Here is a 21,355-nt window from a genome sequence, read left to right as displayed (position 1 = left end):
AAAATATTGTATGCAAAATTGATAAGGCATAGTTGACTGTTGAATTTAATGATTAATCTGCCTATAACTACTACTATGATTTGGAGAACTGATAATACAAATCCTACTTATTATGTGGAATATACTGCAGTATGGTAATTTTGAGTCACCCAAAAGTGGCCCCAAACTAAAAACATTTTTTTGATGAAACTAAAGATAATTTCTGAAAAGTGGCCTTTTTCATAGCCTATTAAGCTTCATCATTTTGGTTTGGCATATGCTGTATCTGTTATTATAGGTTAAGCTCACCTAGTGCCGCTATAGAAATATGAATACTCCTCTCCTCCTCTCTCTGCAATCATTTCAGTCAGGCAGCAGGTGTTGTGTCTGTGTGCAGATAAGAGCACATCTACTGTTATCAGTACTGTAATCAAGAGTGGGCTCACAGGTGGAGCTGCGTCTCTGGCCCCATCAGCACTCCAGTAGAGAGTGGGCTCAGAGAGCGAGCTGCATCACAGACCCCATCAGAGAGAGATGCTCAAAGAAACACACGTTTTCAAAGGCTGAGCTCTTCATTTGACTTCTGCCATTCACCCTTCTCTCTCTCTTGCGCTCTCTCTCACACACTTTCTGCTGCTCTTCTAGCATTTACACTCCAGGATTGAGATCAAATGAGCATGAATATTATAAAAAAACTGCAAATCCTAATTTCTGGAATAAATAAATAAATCATAATACAAAGTAATGAAGAGAAACCTGTTGTAGGTTATCTTTAGAGCTCTTTATGAGGAAGTGTCTTTCACCAGGCCATCTTAGGTTGCGAGCTTCCAGACTGTCTGCCTATGTGTGCATGCGTATAGTTTCTTAATAGATGGGCACAAGTGTTTGTGTCCGTCCTGCAGGAGACCCCCTCCCTGGTCAGTATCGGTGGTCTGCGGTCAGTGACCTCGCCCAGGGGTCAGGATCATCCGCCGCGACACAGACTCTCAGGAGTCTTTAGTGGCTCCAGTGGCTTTTAGCTGCTAATCTCTTTTGTTCCTCCTCAGCTCAGTTTTATTTAGGAAACCACAGCTGTGAACTTTAATCCAATTCATTCCGGCCCGGCCCTTTCACGCTAATGATATGCATCCGTAATTGTGTCTGCATTCATAGTGGGATGCATTAAACATTTAACAGTGGGGCTACACTGCATAAATGTTTTTAAATTACACTACAGGGCTGTAGTGTTGGGAGTAGCTTGCTAAAAGAAGCAGTGGTCCTAACATAGCTGCATGTTTCAGTGTGACAGTAATTCAGTCATAACAAATTTACCCCCCAAAATAGTGCTGGTTCATTGAAAATAAGTTCAAAAGAACAATTCGTTCACAAAACAGACTAAAAGCTTTAACTTTAATGATATCATAATTGTGTTCCTTTTTATTATTTGATTTTGTTTGTTTTAATTAATTTATTTTGTATTTATTTTTAAGTTTAGTTTTTTTAATATTTAATATTAGAAATTCTGCTGTGAATATATATAATTATATACCTTTTAATATTGTAGTATATCTGATTAATTGGCCTTTAACTAGAACTGTTATATGATTTGTGTTTTTTACTTTATTTTGTATTCCATTTTTGTTTACTTATTATAGAAAACATGAAAATATGTTCATGAAAATTCATGGCATTAATTCATTTCTTTATTTGCTTTTGTATTTAATTTTAAATGCAATCTGAATTAACAGGTAAATGATAGATCGTCCATTATTATAGTAAAATTGTAAGATCTGATTAATGTGTCTGTAACTAGTACTATGGATTGTAGTTTAGTTTTTCTTTTTTTTAATACTGCGCTGTAGTGTTGTTAAAAGACCCGGTACTTCGGTACCAAGTCGGTACTAAAAAAATTAAAATGTGACGGTACCAGGTTTCTTTATGTACCGGTAGTACCGAAGACCCGTTCAAACCCGGTTCTGGTTGCATACAGCGCTATGATTTCCGCGAAGCAGAAAACGAGGACGGAATCTCAAAATCCAGTCATGAATATGAAACTTACATTTTAATATGGACAGTCACGGAATTTGTCAAGGTTAGCATAAATTAATCAAATCAAATCTCCATATGGACCAGTATCTGTAAATGTTAAGCCGCAAAAGTTGGTTGAAATCTGCATCCTGCATGATCTGCGCGTCTCTGTGTGAATGAATGAATGGTTTGTTTACTACATAGACTGAAGCGCATGACGCTTGCAGTAATGAGGACATACAACATCACCAGAACTGTTCACTTCACAAGCATTTTACTGTTCCATTGGAGTAAAACCAGTGTCAATTTAAAGGTATTCACGGAACACCGTCAAAACAGCCTCTACATTGCGAGTAAATCACTCGCATATGTGAATAAATTTTACTCAGGGCGAGTAAATTATGTCTATTGTTAGCCATTGGCTAATAATATCTTAGATTTTACTCGCCTGTGTGTGTGTGTGTTCGAGGCTATTATAAGATTGGCGCAGATATATTTTCACTCGCTGAACACTGACTGAGCGCTTCAGAGTTCTCTCTCCATCAAGCGATCTGTACTTTTCAATTCATCTCAATGACGCACAGTACACCCGTATTTGCCTCTTTTACTGTCTATGGTATTTGCCGAACTGTAAACTCTGTGTGAAGGAGCACGACTCGCCGTCGCTTTGCTGATAGCTCTGTTTCTCACACATGCAAAGAGAGAGAGCGAGAGTCTTACCACGCTGAATCGACATGCTACATGTAAACTATATTCTTTGTCTTCTCATGTCAAAATAATGTAGTTCATTTAGAATTATTCATGTTTTCGAACAAGCAGAAGATATGCCGGTTTCTCCGGTAGTGGGCGGAGCTAATGCGCAAATAGCAATTTCATTGGCTGGCGCTCATCTTTTACCGTCCCTGTTTTGATTTCAGCAAATCAGTTCGACCGAACGCAGACAACGTGATTAATATTCATGAACCCAGCAGCTCATCAATCCATAGTGCATTGTATATTGTTAGTATGGTAGTAGAATTAGTAGTATTATTATCTTTTAATAATAATTATGATCTATTACTATTTTTTTTTACAGAAACCCTCAATGAACAAAAATGTCTTAAGCATCACCACCAGTCTTAAGTTCAGATAAATGACAAATATGCATTCATTACAAATTCATTTTCACATAAAGGCATTGTGCTAGAAATATTACTATTATTTTGTAAAATGTATGTGATACTGCTACTACTGTTAATTAAAAATTAATCACACAATATGTCTTCCATGTTTTAATTTTAATAGCAAATCCACTTTATTTACCAAAAAATAAAATGTGTTTAAATTTCATAAATTAAAAGACAAATTAAATTTGGGTGAAACTTGTTTACTGTTTTTCATAATTATATTACTTGTAGAAGAACTTTAAACACAATTGTAAATAAGTATAAAGAATGGCATTGGTTTTATTTTTAGTGATAAAAAGTTTTTTTTTTTTTAATTAGCATATTTTTGTGTTTTGTTTTGGTACCGAAATTGGTACCGAGAACCGTGGATTTTCACTGGTATCAGTACCGAATACTGAAATTTTGGTACCGTGACAACACTACTGCGCTGTATCTTTAGGTTCATTATATATCTACATGTATTCTCTCCTCTCTCTGTCTATTAATATTATAGTAAAAAATTGAGTTTTTATACTATTAATCTGTCTATAACTATAACTGTCTATAAACCTGCAAAGCTACAGTACTGTGCAAAGTTTTAGGCACATGTGTAAAAATGCTGTAAAGTGAGGATGCCATCAAAAATAATGCCATGAATAGATTTTATTAATTAACTTCTATTAACTGAACTAAATTAAATCATCATTTGGTGTGACCACACTATGCGTTAATAAAAGCTTTTGTCCTAAGTGCACTTGCGAATTGTTTTTCAGGTAGCTTTTCAGGTTTCTTGAAGCATCTTGGAGACATTGCAACAGTTCTTCTGGATTGAGTCAGTCTCAGTTTGTTCTGTTTCTTCATGTTATTCCAGACAGACTGATGATGATCAGATCAGATCTCTGTGTGGAGCACTGGCTGCTGCCAGAGTCTGTGTGGTCCACGAGCTCCGCTCGTGATCGGGCCAGAACCAGCCAGTCGTCCAAATAATTCAGCACTCGCATGCCTCTGAGTCTGAGAGGAGCGAGCGCTGCATCCATGCACCTCGTAAACGTACGAGGAGCCACGGACAAGCCGAACGGCAGGACTGTAAAGTGGTATGCCTGGCCCTCGAAGGCGAATCTCAAATATCGCCTGTGGTTTGACGCTATCTGTATTTGAAAATACGCGTCCTTCAGATCTATTGACATGAACCAGTCCCCTCTGTGAATCTGCGCGAGGAGTTTCCTGGTCGTAAGCATTTTGAAACTGCGTTTCATCAATGCCTTGTTCAGCTGTCTTAGATCCAGTATAGGCCTGAGACCCCCGTCTCTCTTGGGCACCAGAAAGTATCTGCTGTACAGCCCCCCCTCGCTTTGAGCTTGAGACACAGGCTCTACAGCCCCTTAGTTAGTTAGTTTTCGACGCGCGCTGAAAAGCGCGGAGGGCGTCGAAAAAAACTTTAGCGAGTAGCCTCTCTTTATAATGCCTAGCACCCAATCCGAAACCCCTGAAAGCGCTGACCATGCATCTGCATGAATGGCTAAGGGCTGGATGCGAAGCGCGCTCTGTTGACTGGGCAACGGCGGTGCTTGGGAGGCGGGGAGCGCGCTGATCACAGCGGGCAGATCGCTCCTCCTCAGAGTCAGAATGAGCTTTATTGCCAGGTATGTTCACACATACGAGGAATTTGTTTTCGTGACAGAGCTCCGCAGTGCAACATAACAGCGACAGAACAAAAAACACAATAAGGAATAAAAAATACAAAAAAATACAAATAGGTGGGTAAGGATTGACAATATACAAATTGACAATGTATGGCAGGTATATTAAAAAGAGCATTTATGTATGTACATGTATATTATGTGGAAAAATTGTAACTGTACGCTAAGTATGTGTGTTTGGATAAATAAGTGTATGTGTATATAAATATAAATATAAGTAGTATAGTGTGTTCCATGTATGTACATGTATATTATGTGCAAAAGATTTACGTGTACGCTAAGTATGTGTGTTGGATAAAAAGTGTAGTGTATATAAATATAAATAGTGTAGTGTGTCCCACAGTTATTATCAGCTGTTCATAAGATGGATTGCCTGAGGGAAGAAACTGTTCCTGTGTCTGGTCGTTCTGGTGCTCAGTGCTCTGTAGCGTCGACCAGATGGCAACAGTTCAAAGAGGGAGTGTGCTGGATGTGAGGGGTCCAGAGTGATTTTAACAGCCCTTTTGCTCACTCTGGATAAGTACAGTTCTTGAATAGATGGGAGGGTTGTACCGATAATTCGCTCAGCAGTCCGGACTACCCTCTGTAGTCTTCTGAGGTCCGATTTAGAAGCTGAGCTGAACCAGACAGTTACTGAAGTGCAGAGGATGGATTCGATGATGGTGGAGTAGAACTGTTTCAGCAGATCCTGTGGCATGTTAAACTTCCTCAGCTGGCGAAGGAAGTACAACCTCTGCTGGGCCTTTTTCACAATGGAGTCAATGTGAATGTCCCACTTCAGGTCCTGAGAGATAGTGGTGCCCAGGAACCTGAATGACTCCACTGCAGTCACAGTGCTGTTCATGATGGTGAGTGGGGGGAGTGCAGGGGGGTTTCTCCTGAAGTCCACGATCATCTCCACTGTTTTGAGCGTGTTAAGCTCCAGGTTGTTGAGACTGCACCAGACAGCCAGCTCTTTAACCTCCTGTCTGTAAGCAGACTCGTCACCGCCCTGAATGAGGCCGATGAGTGTGGTGTCATCTGCAAACTTCAGGAGCTTGACAGAGGGGTCCTTAGATGTGCAGTCATTAGTGTACAGGGAGAAGAGCAGTGGGGAGAGAACACAGCCCTGGGGAGCTCCGGTGCTGATTGTACGGGTGCTGGATGTGTATTTTCCCAGCCTCACTAGCTGCTGCCTGTCTGTCAGGAAGCTGTTGATCCACTGACAGACGGAGGTGGGCATGGAGAGCTGAGTTAGTTTGGGCAGGAGGAGGTTTGGGATGATCGTGTTGAAGGCAGAGCTGAAGTCCACAAACAGGATCCTCACATAGGTCCCCGGTCTGTCTAGGTGTTGCAGAACATAATGCAGTCCGATGTCCTCGACCCCGTCCCGGCGCTTAACTGACTGGGGGAAGGCTGAGCAGGTCCCGTGGGACTCGATATGTCTGCGAGTAACTGTGGGCTGCATATGTGCACATTTACCACTTTCAACTCGCTGTCTGCCTGTGCAGAGCGTACGTGCACGGGCCTCGTTTTTACAGAAGCCACGCGCCGTATGTGACATAGTGTATGTGGGCACTGGGGAGTGGGCACGTTTACTATGCGGCGCGCTCGACCGATCTGTGTCGATCTTATGTGCGCGAGCCCTGTGTGCAGGGCTGTGCTTACATGTGGAGATGGGCACTGAGGAGTGGGCATCGTCACTGCATTTATAGCAGCATCGGCCGTGGCCGGACGAGCGTGCAAGGGTTTTGTTTTTACAGAAACCACATGACACGTGTGACCTAGTGATTGTGGGCACTGAGGAGTGGGCACGTCTACTATGTAGTGAGCGTGATTGACTTGAGTCGCTTTTATGGGCGCGAGCCCTGTGTGAAGGGCTGTGCTTATATGTGGAGATGGGCACTGAGCAGTGGGCATCGTCACTACATTTATAGCACCATCGGCCGTGGCCGGAACACCAGACATTACACCTTTTTCGGGAAATATCTGGGTAGCCGTGATAACGGTTTTTGTGTGCAGGCAAGCGGGCAACCGTACAGGCTTGCGCATTGCAAAAGACGCTGAAACAGTCACAATCTCTGGAACTGAAACAGCGGCACGCTTAGGTGAGAGCCCGACCACAACGGAACTCGTACACCGGCGCTTCGATGAAGCAGTCATCGTGTGTAGTGCAGACGCAGCGTCATGCAGCATGCATAGATGGCTTTCCTAGGATGGCTTCGGGTCTCCCGGCCTCACCGTAATCCTCTGCCGCGGTCCCCGTGGCGTGGGGCGACGGCCGGTAGAGCGAGAACGGGGGTCTCGAGCTGCGTTGCTGAAGCTGTTGTGATAACGGCTTTTGTGTGCAGGCAAGCGGGCAACTGTGCAGGCTTGCGCGTTGCAGAAAACGCTGAGACAGTCACAATTCCTGGAACTGAAACAGCGGCGCGCTTGGGTGAGAGCTCGGCCACACCGGAACTCGTACACCTTCGCTTTGATGAAGCAGCCATCGCGAGTAGTGCAGCCGCAGCGTCACACAGCAGGCTTTAGATGGAAACACCGCTTTTGCCGCCGTCCAGCAGAGGGCGGACAACGGTGCATCGCTATCGCCTGTTCCACCGGCAGAAGTGACTGGTAGTTCCTGTTTTTAGCATCATCAGTGTGGAGAATGCTAGTGAGACAGATGAACGAGTTCGCGCTGAATATGGAGCGTTCCAAGCCTTCGCCACCTCGTGAAGCTCAGGAAGAAATGAGGCGGGCTTTGAGAAGTACGCTCATCCGAAAGGAAAATACCATCCAGCCGGGAACGAGAGGGGGGGCGCTGGTGCAGACCACTCGCAGCCGAGACTCGTCGCGGCCAACGCGAGCATTCGCCCCGGCTCCTTCTCGATGTCAGCCCGTCTGCTGGGCTTCCGAGCAAAAGGCGCGAGATCCTCGGAGCTCGCCCAGCCCTCAATGCCCGAAGCTAGCAGAGAGCGCGTGTCCTCTTCCCCCGACGCGGCCCTGAGATCGACTTCCTCGGACGACGCGTCGGCAAACAGCGGGCGCTGCCCACCGGGAAGCAATGCAGGGGGGGCGGTGAAGCAGGGCGAACCGGCAAGCTCAGTTGAGCTGAAGACGGTTCCGGAATCCGCTGAAAGCGACGCTTTTACGGCGCCTCAGCGCAGCGGAGAATGCAGGCTCAGAGAAAAAGGCCAGGCGAGTCCTCAGAGTCACCATGGCAACAGCTCGCAGTGAGGGCATCCGCCGGCAGCGAGCGCGAGCGCTGCATGATCTTCACCCAGGCAGGAGACACAGATGACGTACCGGTCTCCCTCGCTGAGTGGGGCTCTGACGAGCCGCAGGAAGGCATCTTAAAAAAGACGCGAGCTCTTTTACGAGTGTGTGTCGCAGGGCGAACACACACACACATAAAGAACAGTTGGATATAACAGAATTGAAAGGATATAGGCGCCGGACAGCGCAGCAGAAACGGCAGTGGAAGGCGGCGATGCCAGCAGCTTCAGAATGGCTCGTCCCACTGATATGCTTTCTCAGACGGCGCTTGCTTCCTCCGTGATCCAGCGATGCGTGAGCTTCGCTGAAGAGATGAAAAATCAGGTGAGTCAGCCTTTTCGAGCTCCTTTTATAGGTTGGGCCACACCCGTTTCGGCGGGAAGTGGCAAGAAGGGCGCGAAGCGCCCTTATTGGTCTGATGTTGCATCAGCCTGCGCTCGATAGGCTGTGCAGTTGCCGCAGAACAAGCCAATGAGTGAACGAGCCGTCTCGCCTATGGCTGTGTACTGCTGCAAATGCGCTTTACAAAAATACAAAATTAAGGATAATTTTTTGCTTCAGTATTTCGTGAAAAGAGACTTTTCCCGTAGCGTCTTAGCTAAGACGCAGTACGAGAGAGCTCTCGTAAGAGAACCATTTTTTTGTTGGTGAAAATACTAGCGGCCTAAGACTTCTGAACTGAATTAATAGTTATAAGATACATCATGCATTAATATAGTAAAAATGTAAGATCATTTAATCTGATTAATGTGCCTGTAACTAGTACTTTAGTTTGTCATTTATTTTTTTGTTCTGCGCTGTATCTTTAGGGAATATTATCTACATTCATTCTCTCATTCTCTCTCTCACTGTCTATTAGTATTATAGTAAAAATTGTAGAGTTTTTGTTCCATTAATCGGTCTATGACTAGTACTATTTGGGATGCAATAATACAAATTCTTAGACTAATAAAAATGTACGATCTTTTAAATGAATTTAAAATGTACGATCTTTTAAATGAATTTAGCTTCTCTTTTAGGTGAGGTTTAGTGTAGCTATTTGCTAAAAATTGTCAGAAAGGCTTTTTTTTTCGTAAAGGTTTGCCTAACATTGGTGTCTGCCTTCTCTTGTTTGCAGGACGGTCGCTTGCGTATCAATGACCAGCTGATAGCGGTTAATAGTGAATCGCTGCTTGGACGCTCCAACCATGATGCCATGGAAACCCTGCGGCACTCCATGTCGACTGAAGGGAACCTCCGAGGAACCATCCAGCTGGTGGTTCTGCGTGCTGTGGAGCACTCCGCTGCTCAGGTATGCCCAGCTCCTGTACTGTACCATGTGTCCCGCTACAGACGGCTTCCCCGCAGGGCCTCTGGACCCGCGCCTTCTGGCCGCTGCCCACCGCTAGGGCTCTCAGGTGACCTCTGATTGTTAGTTATTGTGTACGAGCACATGAAACATATGCTTTGGCTAAAAGGAGAAAATGGTTTTCACGTGCTCCTGTTCTGAGATTTAAATCTAGCTATTGTTATCCTGTGAGAAGAGAAAAATCCTTTTTTTTTACTTTTTTTTTTATCCCAAACAGCTAATTTTCCCCAAAAAAACTCTTGAAAATATTTTCAGTTATAAATTGGGGTCAGCCATGTGAGGCATTGCAGTGTCATCATGGACATTTGGGGTGGACGGTCCTTGAAATTTAATCATTGTAGATTTATTTTCTGACAGACTGAAGATTGTTCTTTTCCTTGTTTTTCTATGACTTCATGAGAAAGTGCTTGTTCTTCACTCCTCCTTCCTGCTGTTGTACTAACATCATGCGCATGCTTGTATTTTAATTTGCTCTTTTCACTTATTTATTCATGTCTGCTTTTCTTTTGCTTTGTTTTTATATTTCTGAAGTTTTCTTTTGCAATAAAAGACTTTTAAATCTTTGCATGCACTTTGTTTTCTTTTAACCCTCTGGGCTTTTCTTCATGGATCTTTTCTGTTTATGCTGTAAAGGGCATGAGGTGTCATGCATCTCTTTCTTTCAACTATTGAGATTTCAAACTTTAAGTTGTGTTGTGTTGAACTTATATATGCAATATGAATAATGAGTTTAAAAGTATGGGGTCTGTAAGATGTTTTAAAATATATATATATATATATATATATATATATATATATATATATATATATATATATTAGGGGTGTAACGGTATGCAAAAATCACGGTTCGGTACGTACCTTGATTTTAAAGTCACGGTTTGGTTAATTTTCGGTACAGTAAGGGAAAGAAATGCAAACATTAAACTGCAGGTTGTTTATTACTATAAACTTTTTTTAACACTTTGTTTACAATTTGTATTTTTTTTAAATACTTTTTAATAAAATATATATAAAATAAAAAAAGAATAAGAAATAAAATACTGCTGCAAAGTTCTCCAGTAAATAAAATACTCTCAGTCTCAAACCAATATCATATAATAAAATATAATGAAAAATATAAATAAATAACTGATTACAATGCAGCATTACCAGCTTGTAGGCCTGCTCATATTTAAAAAATATATATAACTTTTCCAAAGTGTAAAGTGCAGCATCAACAGTTTCAGTTTTTAGACCTGCTCAGATTTCGTTATTGCGTTGGACCGATCGGAATTAAGAGCAAAGGTCTGTTTAAATGCCGACGGGAGCTGCGTTTGAATTACAATCGTTTTTTTTCTAGTTGTAGTGATGTTCACACTCTCGTGATGCCTTTTGAAAACCTTAGGCCGGTGACACACTGGCATATTGCACCTGTCAAACATAGTCTATTTTGCTGTCAATACTGTTGAAGGTGTCCTTTATCAGTAGGCTTTATATTTATGCTCAACATGAAGTATAGATAGTATAGATAGTATCAGCTGCAGGGCGGGATTTGCGCTGAACGCGAAGACTTACGCCACTTAATATGTTCGTTTGGAAACACGAAAATGTATATGTTCCGCAAACAAAATATTGCATTTGGTCATTCCGTACATATATATATATACATATATATAGTTCATTATTTTCCATAATGTAATGATAAACATTTAACTTTCATATATTTTTGATTCATTGCACACCAACTGAAATATTTCAGGTCTTTTATTATTTTAATACTGATGATTTTGGCATACAGCTCATGAAAACCCAAAATTCCTATCTCAAAAAATTAGCATATTTCATCCGACCAAAAAAAGAAAAGTGTTTTTAATACAAAGAAAGTCAACCTTACAATAATTATGTTCAGTTATGCACTCAATACTTGGTCGGGAATCCTTTTGCAGAAATGACTGCTTCAATGTGGCGTGGCATGGAGGCAATCAGCCTGTGGCACTGCTGAGGTGTTATGGAGGCCCAGGATGCTTCGATAGCGGCCTTAAGCTCATCCAGAGTGTTGGGTCTTGCGTTTCTCAACTTTCTCTTCACAATATCCCATAGATTCTCTATGGGGTTCAGGTCAGGAGAGTTGGCAGGCCAATTAAGCACAGTAATACCATGGTCAGTAAACCATTTACCAGTGGTATTGGCTCTGTGAGCAGGTGCCAGGTCGTGCTGAAAAACGAAATCTTCATCTCCATAAAGCTTTTCAGCAGATGGAAGCATGAAGTGCTCCAAAATCTCCTGATAACTAGCTGCATTGACCCTGCCCTTGATAAAACACAGTGGACCAACACCAGCAGCTGACATGGCACCCCAGACCATCACTGACTGTGGGTACTTGACACTGGACTTCAGGCATTTTGGCATTTCCTTCTCCCCAGTCTTCCTCCAGACTCTGGCACCTTGATTTCCAGGCAAAATTTGCTTTCATCCGAAAAAAGTAGGACCACTGAGCAACAGTCCAGTGCTGCTTCTCTGTAGCCCAGGTCAGGCGCTTCTGCTGCTGTTTCTGGTTCAAAAGTGGCTTGACCTGGGGAATGCGGCACCTGTAGCCCATTTCCTGCACACGCCTGTGCACGGTGGCTCTGGATGTTTCTACTCCAGACTCAGTCCACTGCTTCTGCAGGTCCCCCAAGGTCTGGAATCGGTCCTTCTCCACAATCTTCCTCAGGGTCCGGTCACCTCTTCTCGTTGTGCAGCGTTTTTTGCCAGACTTTTTCCTTCCCACAGACTTCCCACTGAGGTGCCTTGATACAGCACTCTGGGAACAGCCTATTCGTTCAGAAATTTCTTTCTGTGTCTTAACCTCTCGCTTGAGGGTGTCAATGATGGCCTTCTGGTCAGCAGTCAGGTCGGCAGTCTTACCCATGATTGCGGTTTTGAGTAATGAACCAGGCTGGGAGTTTTTAAAAGCCTCAGGAATCTTTTGCAGGTGTTTAGAGTTAATTAGTTGATTCAGATGATTAGGCTAATACCTTGTTTAGAGAACCTTTTCATGATATGCTAATTTTTTGAGATAGGAATTTTGGGTTTTCATGAGCTGTATGCCAAAATCATCAGTATTAAAACAATAAAAGACCTGAAATATTTCAGTTGGTGTGCAATGAATCTAAAATATATGAAAATTTAATTTTTATCATTACATTATGGAAAATAATGAACTTTATCACAATATGCTAATTTTTTGAGAAGGACCTGTATATATTAAAGTGGATATTATGTGACCCAACATGTAACCATTAAAGTCTGGGAAGCATGACATTGCATTGTATCAGCGCATTTTGATTGAGTCAACATTCTCATAAAGCAAGTTAATGCACTAAAATAATATGCAATGTAAACATATGCATTTCCTCTAAATACTTGTTTGAAACTTTCAGTACATACAAGTTTACTCATGAGCACTTTTTAACATTTTATGACTTAGAAAATGTGGCTTGATAAAGTGTTCAGTTTGTGCTTGCATTATTGGGAAGATTGGCCTTTTACTACTGTCAGTTTCATGTCTCTGTGTTTCAGGGGGTCCGCCATGTTCACTGGGGTCCCCCTTTTGTTAATGTGGTGGTAAGTTTAAGCATTCAACAGTTGGTGTATTAAACCCGCATGACGATATCCTTGCTGAAAGAAGCTGATAAACATGATAAAGACAGCTAAAATGATATTTTTAATTGATAATGGAGACATTTCTAAACCTCAGTTGTCACTGCTGATCATTTCAGGAAATAGGTGTTTGTTAGCTAAGCATTTTTGTTTTGTTTTTTGCATATTTCTCAAAATGGTCTGTTCTATTATGGGAAGTAGTGTTAAAGCAAATTTATTGGAGAAGAGAATCAATTTCCATGAGCCAGCAGCTCAATAAAATGTCAGTTTTCAGCCAAGAGATAATAGCTGAATCTTTTCTTTTTTTTTATCTCCTTTGGGTCCTCAGAAGTCACATGCTATGGTTTCTGAATGGTCAGAGATAGTCAAATGCGGCTTGATCCAAGTTTAGAGTCTTTGTATCCAAGGTTAAACCGGGACGGTTCATAAATCCTGACAGCTCCTCATCACCTTCCAATGAATATGAAGACAAATAGTTATTGACTCCACCTTCAGCGTTCTGACTTTGGGTGGGTGAGCATTAGCTTATCCTCAGCCCAATCTAGAGGTAGAGGGATGGTGATCTGTGTGGGCGGTAATGGTGCTCAATAGAAGGTGATATGTTGCTGAGATGCATTCTTCATTAATCACATGCAGACAGAGCGATCAATATGCCATTAATCACACAGACAGAGTTGAGTGATAAGAGAATGAGTGGGAGGTTAGAGAATCAAAGGTGTTTGTGGACTCAACGTAATGGGTTTGTTCCTCAATCCAAGACATTTTATTAAAATTCTAATTATTATTATGATTATTATTATTTTTTTTTTTTAGAAAACAAACTACAAAACTGAAAACCTTGGAAAAATGCACTTTGTTTGGACTTCTTGGCAGCACCATAAAAAGATTATTAATTATAAATAATAATAATAACAACAATAATATTGTAAAATATTTTACCAACTTTTCTTTTATTAATTCATTATTATTATTATTATTATTATTATTATTATTATTATTATTATTATTATTATTATTATTGTTATTATTATAAATGTCTTTTATTTACATTTTTTTTATAAATGTCATTACTGTCATTTTTAGTCCATTTAATACATGTATGCATTTAAAAGACCATATCCTGCTTTCACAAATGAAGGCCTTGAAAGATCTTGAATCTTAGCATAATGTTTTAAATTCATGGAGTCATTGCATTTAATGTTGCATGCACTCCAAAAAAAAAAAACCTTCCTCAGTATTTGTTTTATTTTACAATACAAATATCTAAATATCCTTAAATCAAGATACTTTTACTTGAGATGCCATAAGATGTCTTTTTTTTTCTGAAAAATGTAACAAAATGTTAAAAAGTGGTCAGTGTTGTAACTTGTTTCCCCTTTGAATTAAGTTGATTTTTCTGAGCCCATTGGCAAATTTTTGTTCTCGTTTTATTCATAAGGATGCTACATTTTGTTCAGTTTCTCATAAAACGAAAATTCTTATTTCAAAGTAATAAAGATCTGTTGGAAGTTGTATTTTCCACACTCTGAAGTATTGCTAAAACGAGACATTTAGATTTAAAGAACATGTCTCTGTGCATTGTTCCCTTCAATTTGTAACAAATTTGCTTAATGTCTTAATGTTTAACATTTACAGAAACCCTTGAATAAAAGTATTACATCTATAATATTAAATACCCAAACTCTTAAACTGCAGTGTACCTTCGAGAGATTTCATGTGAAACCACCATCTTCTTGTTCTTCTCCTTCCTGTTCTCCACCCAGTCAGCTGTCTAATCCCGTTACTTCACTGGATCTCCTCTTACTTGGCAAGTTAATCAGATTACACCTTGGGTTCCTTGAATAAAAGGCCAATTTGGGTTTTTAATGAAAGGCAGCCCGGGGCTACCCTGAGGGTCCCTAACCTCAGCTCACTCTCACTCCTGGCCTATGTGGAGGGGGTGGGGGGGGGTCTTGTTCTAGAGGATGTTTGGTTGGTTCTTTGTCTTGGACTGTAGACCCAAGCTCCCTTGAGATTGTTGTCTGATTAAGACGTTCAACGCACTGCCTTTGAAGATGTCAGAGATGTTATGTGTGTGTGTGTGTGTGTTGTGGTAGGAGTTGTACACTTAAAATCAATGTGATATTTAAATGAACTTGGATATGATAATGTTACGAACATATTGACTGATGCAAGGAGAAATTGGACTTTGACATTGTCTTCAGATGATAGTGTGCTGAGTGTGTTGCTATGCGGTTGTTAGGGGGTTCTGGGTGGCCACTAATGATTTGTTTCTGCAGTTTCGTACTAAATGCAGTGGACTCCATTTCTGCATGTGCTGTGAGTTTAACATGCTTTTGAACATTTTTTTTGTAGAAATACGATTACAGTTAGATTTGTAATAAGACACGTTTCTAAACTTGCTCTTACAGATACTTAAAATACCTTCCAGCTGTTTTTAGCCAAAATAATAGCTTCACTTGAAAGAGTCAAAGCCTTCAGCTTCACAAACCTAGGTACTGTAATTTTACTGCGGCAAAGTGAATTAAAATGATTCTACAGTTGTATTACAATAGTAATGTATTTGACTTAGAAATAATAATAATAATATCATCATTATTATCATTGTTGTTGACATTATTATTAATTAATTTGAGAAACTTTACATTTTATGCCATTAATGTCCTGTAGTATCGAAAGTGGTATTAAATATGTATTTATTAATTTATTTAAAATATTGTAAGTTAGCTTTTAGTAATTTTGTTGTTTTATTTATTTACTAATATATATGTGTGTGTGTGTGTGTGTGTGTGTGTGTGTGTGTGTATTTTTTTCTTCTCTACTTTAATCTATTTTTATATCAGTTTTAGTTTTTCATCAGCTACTGCTATTTTAGTTTACACTAACTTCTTTCTTTGTTTCTTTCTTTGTTTCTTTCTTTTCTTTCTTTCTTTGTTTCTTTCTTTCTTTGTTTCGTTGTTTCTTTCTTTGTTTCTTTGTTTCGTTGTTTTTCTTTCTTTCTTTCTTTCTTTCTTTCTTTCTTTCTTTCTTTCTTTCTTTCTTTCTGCATTTTATTGTCCACTAGGGAAAATTAGTTTTCTTGAAGGAATCACACATCTGAGACGTCATTGATGTGTGTTTAAGAAATAATGCTCCATGTGTTTTGCACCAGAGATTAGTGGTCAGCGGTTTGTGAGCAATAGTAATAGTGATCCATGCCTTAACAAGCCCCACTAATAAGGACGATGCAGTGGTTGAAGTCAGTGGGAGGTGAACACGCAAATCAATAATATTGACTTTTTAAATTTGACTTTTCATTTTTAGTTTCCCTCCGTCTGGATTCAAGCAGTTTTCTGTCCCATTCTTCTTCATGTACCTTTTGATATTTTCCTGCCATCTCTCAATTTTTGCGTCTTAGTCACATGCATACAACACGTTTACGGTTGTCAAGCCTTTGATCAGAGTGAAGAAGTGTTGCTTGGGCTCAGCGAAGGGGGTTTTAGAGTCATTTTTCATGAGAAACATAATCTCTGAGGAGAAAGGGAGCCTGAGAATCAGTCCTTCAGTCTATTGATGATTCCCGTGCGTCTGGAGAGACAGCGAGCAGGAGGCAGATGACAAGAATGATGCTTCCCCATGTAAAGAGCCATCATCCCTGCTAATGACTGTCCTCCAACTGAGGTTTAAAGTCGGAACAAAAGAATGAGGCTTTCATCTGTTTTCATCCAGTACAGTGTGAATGCATTTAAGCACACTTTGATATGGTGATATCCTAATACGTTTCATGTCCATCCAGTCAGTCTGGGCTTATTGTTGCCACGAGTAGCGTGTTTGTGTGTAGCATGTGGTTTGTATGACAGTATAAAGTCTACGGTGTTCCTCCTCTGGGTTGTAGATGCCCATACGGTGACAGCTGTAGCTTCTTTGTCTTCTGAGAAGAATCCATCAGGATGCATAATTCTGTGGCCTCACGTCTTCACACTGACACATGTTTCCGTATCTGTCTTGACTAGTACTGTCTGACGGGATTGCCTTTGGCTTATGAAAATTTCTGTCATATGGTTGCTTTTATCCATTTACAGTTCGAGTTCAACATATTTTCCCCCAATGTATTCTGTTCTCTCAAAGAATTTATTTTTCTCTTTTAGTATCTACAGTTTTCCTTCTAAAACATGCACAGTTGCACCCCCCCCCCCCCCAAAAAAAATTCTTGTGAAATATTATTACAATTTTCAAGTTAACTACTTGAATATATAGTTATGTAACATCATACTTTGGTAAAAACCGTGATTTTCTTTTTTCAAGATTCTTTGATTTAATAGAAACCGTATTTGTTTGAAATGGATAAGCTGTATTTTTAAACGTTACACATGTCTTTACTAGGCTTGTTTACATTACAAATTTGTTGCGAAATGACGGCGTTTCCATTAACCAATGTTATGTGACTAAAACGTAACCTTTTGCCTCTCGCGATAAGTCATGGCAACAGATTTTGGCTGTATTTATTAAAAAGAGGCGTATATCTTTACAGAAGCAGCAAAGAGAGCCACTTCTGAAACGTGTAAGGCACACCTGGAATAAACCATTGACTGTATTAAAACATAAACACGAGTATTGAGTGGCCGCAATCAGCTTCAATGGCCGTATCAGAGCCACAGCTAATTTGTCTAAGCATTAATGATAGGGAAAGCCCCTTTATACTGAAGCACAGCCACTTATGAAGTGGTACATTGAAGAATGATCATATGACTTTTAACATACGCCATGTGACCTGTAAATGCGGGGGGAAAAAATCGTTTCCATTTCAGTTCAGCTAATTATTCCCTTTTCGCTTTGCCTGAAAAACCACCTCATGTGAGTCTAGAAATTTTTTGCAATATATTAGCATTTTTGCAAAATTGACGCTTTTCCATCAGGAATATTTTCACTTCGCAATTTCAGTTTGCGCAATTTGAAGGGAAACTAGCCTACTGTCATTTAGTGCATCCTTGTAGGGCTGAAACGATTCCTCGAGTAACTCGATTACAAAAAATGATCGAAGCAAATTCCTCTGCTTCGAAGCCTCTTTTAATTTATTTTAAATCTCACGTCAGGTTCTTTCACAATTATTTTTTTTAATGTGACACAACGCGTTTACGTCACCCACAAAGTGGAAGGAGACACAAGCGCTGCGTCTGAAGTCGCATACTGCAAGAGTTAGCGGTGTTTTGATTTGAGGGCACGGGCAAACGTAAAGAGAACAAGATAGAGCTGGCATACCACAACTAGGGCCCTATGATTTCCACGATGCAGAAAACGCGGAGGGAATTGTGGAATCCAGTCATAAAAATGGATTTTACAGTTTAATGTGGAATGGCACGGAATTTGCCAAATTTTGAATGAATTAATCAAAAATAGGTCATTGCACTTACATCAAATCACGATATGGACTCGTATCTGTAAATATTAAGCCGCAACAGTCTATTTAAATATGAATCCTGCATGTTCTGCGTGTCTCTGTTAAGGAATGGAGCAGAAGTGCAAGTTCCTTTATCACACAAACTGAAGTGCGCGTCAACCCGTCAAAATAAAAGTCTGGTTTAAGATTATTGTTCAGCAGAATGTACATAACCTACTACTACTAAAAAAAAAAAAATCACACATTTTTTTTTAAGGTTTAATCACACAACATTTCTTCCATGTTTTATTTTTAATAGTAAATCCCCTTTGTTTACCGAAAAGTAAAGTACAATTTTCAATAATTAAAAGAAAATTAAATTAATGTTTTATGTGTTTAATGTTTAATGTGCATCTCAGAAAATGCTTTATTTAAAACCCCAACTGAATGGCACTTAAATGCACTTAATTCATCTGTCAATTTTATTGTCATTGTTCACAGTGCAAGTACAGACAGAGAAACAATGGGTAATAATTAAATGTTTATTTTTGATGTATACATTGCATTCTATGCTTTTAATAAATAAAAAAAATTTTTTTTCTAAAAAAGGAAACTTAATTGTTAATTTTAAGAGACCCAGGAGTCTTATTTTGTCTTGCATAATTAATATTGCACTTTAATTAAGCAAAAACACATTTTATCCGATTACTTGATTAATCGATGGAATTTTTGGTAGAATACTCGATTACTAAAATATTTGATAGCTACAGCCCTACATCCTTGCTTAACACAACTATGAATTTCTTACATGAAATGGTTGTGTTTGTTGCTTGCATTCAGATACGAAGCATCAAGATGCGTTTCACCACTTTTGACAACAGTAGTAGTCTTTAAACTACTATGTTACTATGTTTGAATACACTTGAATGTAAATTTCTATATGTGCCTCATGAAAGAGTGGACATGCAAAATAAAGGTCGAGGGTAAGCAAGTCCCAAGAGAATTATAATTTTGGGGTGTACTTCATTGTCCCTAACCTTGTTTTCTGTCCTGCATGGCAAATATTCCTAATGTTGGCATCCTGTTGAGCAACTTGCTTTTAAAATATCCAAATTGGTTTAGACACCCCCCCCCCCCCATCAGCATCTTCCAGATCAATGTTTTGTTGCTTTTTATGGTCACTAAAATACTTCTCTATTTTTTTTGCCCTATATTTAAGGAAAATCAAGAAAGCAGTCAAGCTGTCACCAGAAACGACTCTCCTGTTCATCTTCATCCAAACAGCAACCACACCAACGGTTCGGCACCACCATCCACAGCAAACAACCGCATGTACGAGGCTGCTCCTGGTAAGTACACACTGCCACTGATTCAGCTGCTTTAGGTTGTGACTTAAAGTTGCTGTGCTATTAATTCCTGCTTCATAGTCAGCTCCAGAATTCAATTGGATCATGTGGCAGATTCCACTGGTGGTCGCCAAATCACGTTCTGTGTGAATCCATCTTAACTTGTTGACTACATTCTAAATGCACACCAAGTAATTGCTTTTATATAATGTCAAGTGATTTCATCTAAATTCTCTCACTGTTAAAGCAACAAATGAAATTGATCAGTGCTCCAAAAAAGAAAGAAAGCATGCGTTCATCATCAACACCATGTGAAGAGTGCTTTGCTTCTCTATAAGGGAATGAAATGAGTTCATTTTCTCTGCCACTTCCATTAGCTTTTTCAACTTCTACAAGTTGGAAATCTGCCCATCTCATCAATACGGATGAAAAAGCCAATGACGATATTTTTGCTACGTTCTCTTTCACTTTTATGCAACACGGCCTGACCTTGAAATCATTAAGCTGATGAAATGGATTCTAAGTGGGGCTTATTAGCATATTCGCAATTGTGCCGAGCGCTTGAGAACGGATAACAAACTGTTTTAAATTCACACTATTCTTTCCTGCCGTTCTCCAGAGATTTGCCCGTGCCAACACAAAAGGCTGTTTCCGTGTTTTTGGGAAACCATTGTTTACTGATTAGCGTCTCTTGTCCGTCAAAGCATGTGACTGTACTTTAGTCGCACAAAGAGGTATGTGATATTTACACAAGCCTCATTTTAAATTCAGATTGCTTTCCACACTCGCTGCCGTTAGATTTGGTAAAATCTGAAAAAATTCTAACACCAAAGTGTCATTTTGATGATTTTTAATGAAGTGTTGTTTTAATAGCATGTTTTTGCTAGCACCAGCATAAATATTTCATGTCACTGCATATACTGTATATGACACAGTCATTCTGGACCCGCTTTACAATAGATGGCTAAATGGTTGAAGGAACGGGGACAGTAGTGCAGAAAATTGAGTCGTAATAGAGGTATTTCAGACTAGTGCTGCTAACATTGTTCAGAACGTTATGTGGTCATTGAGAAGGTCTTAATCTATTTCTCACATGTTAGATGATTCAAATCTCAGTGAACATGGCCAAGTGTGTCTTATTTTTCATTATAGGAGGAATAACTTGCTTTCATGTCATTTCAAACCTGTATGACTTTCTGTTTCTCAATGAAACGCCTATACAATAGAAGATAACTTAGAAAGTTAAGCTTGTTTTCTGAAGCCATACAATGGCTTTGTGTAATAAACATCAGTTTTAATATTAGTATATAACATTAAAACTCATATATCCAAAACAGCTTCTTACAAACCCCCTGGTGGACCACAGGAACTGCCGGAGGAAGATTACGATGAAGATGATTTCCCCCCTCCACCTTCTGATCTGAACCGTCTGGAAACAAACCCTCCACACAAACACCAACAGAATCGGTTAGTTATAGTGCTCAAAGAGTAAAGTCGGGGATAGCAGCCACGGTTCATTGGTTTTCTTTAAGTGCTCTTATTGTGAAAGCAAATAATCTAGTACTTTGATCAGTGCTCAGTATTTAATCCTGAAGCCTTATTTCAAAGATTTGAAA

General features: G+C 39.9%; 1 protein-coding gene across 2 annotated transcripts in view; it reads left to right on the top strand.

Moving 5' to 3' along the window:
- pard3ba (par-3 family cell polarity regulator beta a) overlaps positions 1–21,355 on the top strand; it is a 164,400-nt gene that overhangs the window by 80,678 nt on the left and 62,367 nt on the right. For both annotated transcript variants that reach the window (XM_059553544.1, XM_059553545.1), the window contains exons 12-14: positions 9,186–9,359; positions 19,613–19,742; positions 21,077–21,206. In XM_059553544.1, the coding sequence (XP_059409527.1) occupies positions 9,186–9,359; positions 19,613–19,742; positions 21,077–21,206 (434 nt within the window). The remainder of the gene's footprint in view (positions 1–9,185; positions 9,360–19,612; positions 19,743–21,076; positions 21,207–21,355) is intronic.

Source organism: Carassius carassius, chromosome 7, assembly GCF_963082965.1.
Source record: "Carassius carassius chromosome 7, fCarCar2.1, whole genome shotgun sequence".
In the NCBI taxonomy this organism is placed as follows: domain Eukaryota; kingdom Metazoa; phylum Chordata; class Actinopteri; order Cypriniformes; family Cyprinidae; genus Carassius; species Carassius carassius.
The sequence above is the reverse complement of the archived record's forward strand: the minus strand, read 5'-3'. Positions and strand labels throughout refer to the sequence as shown.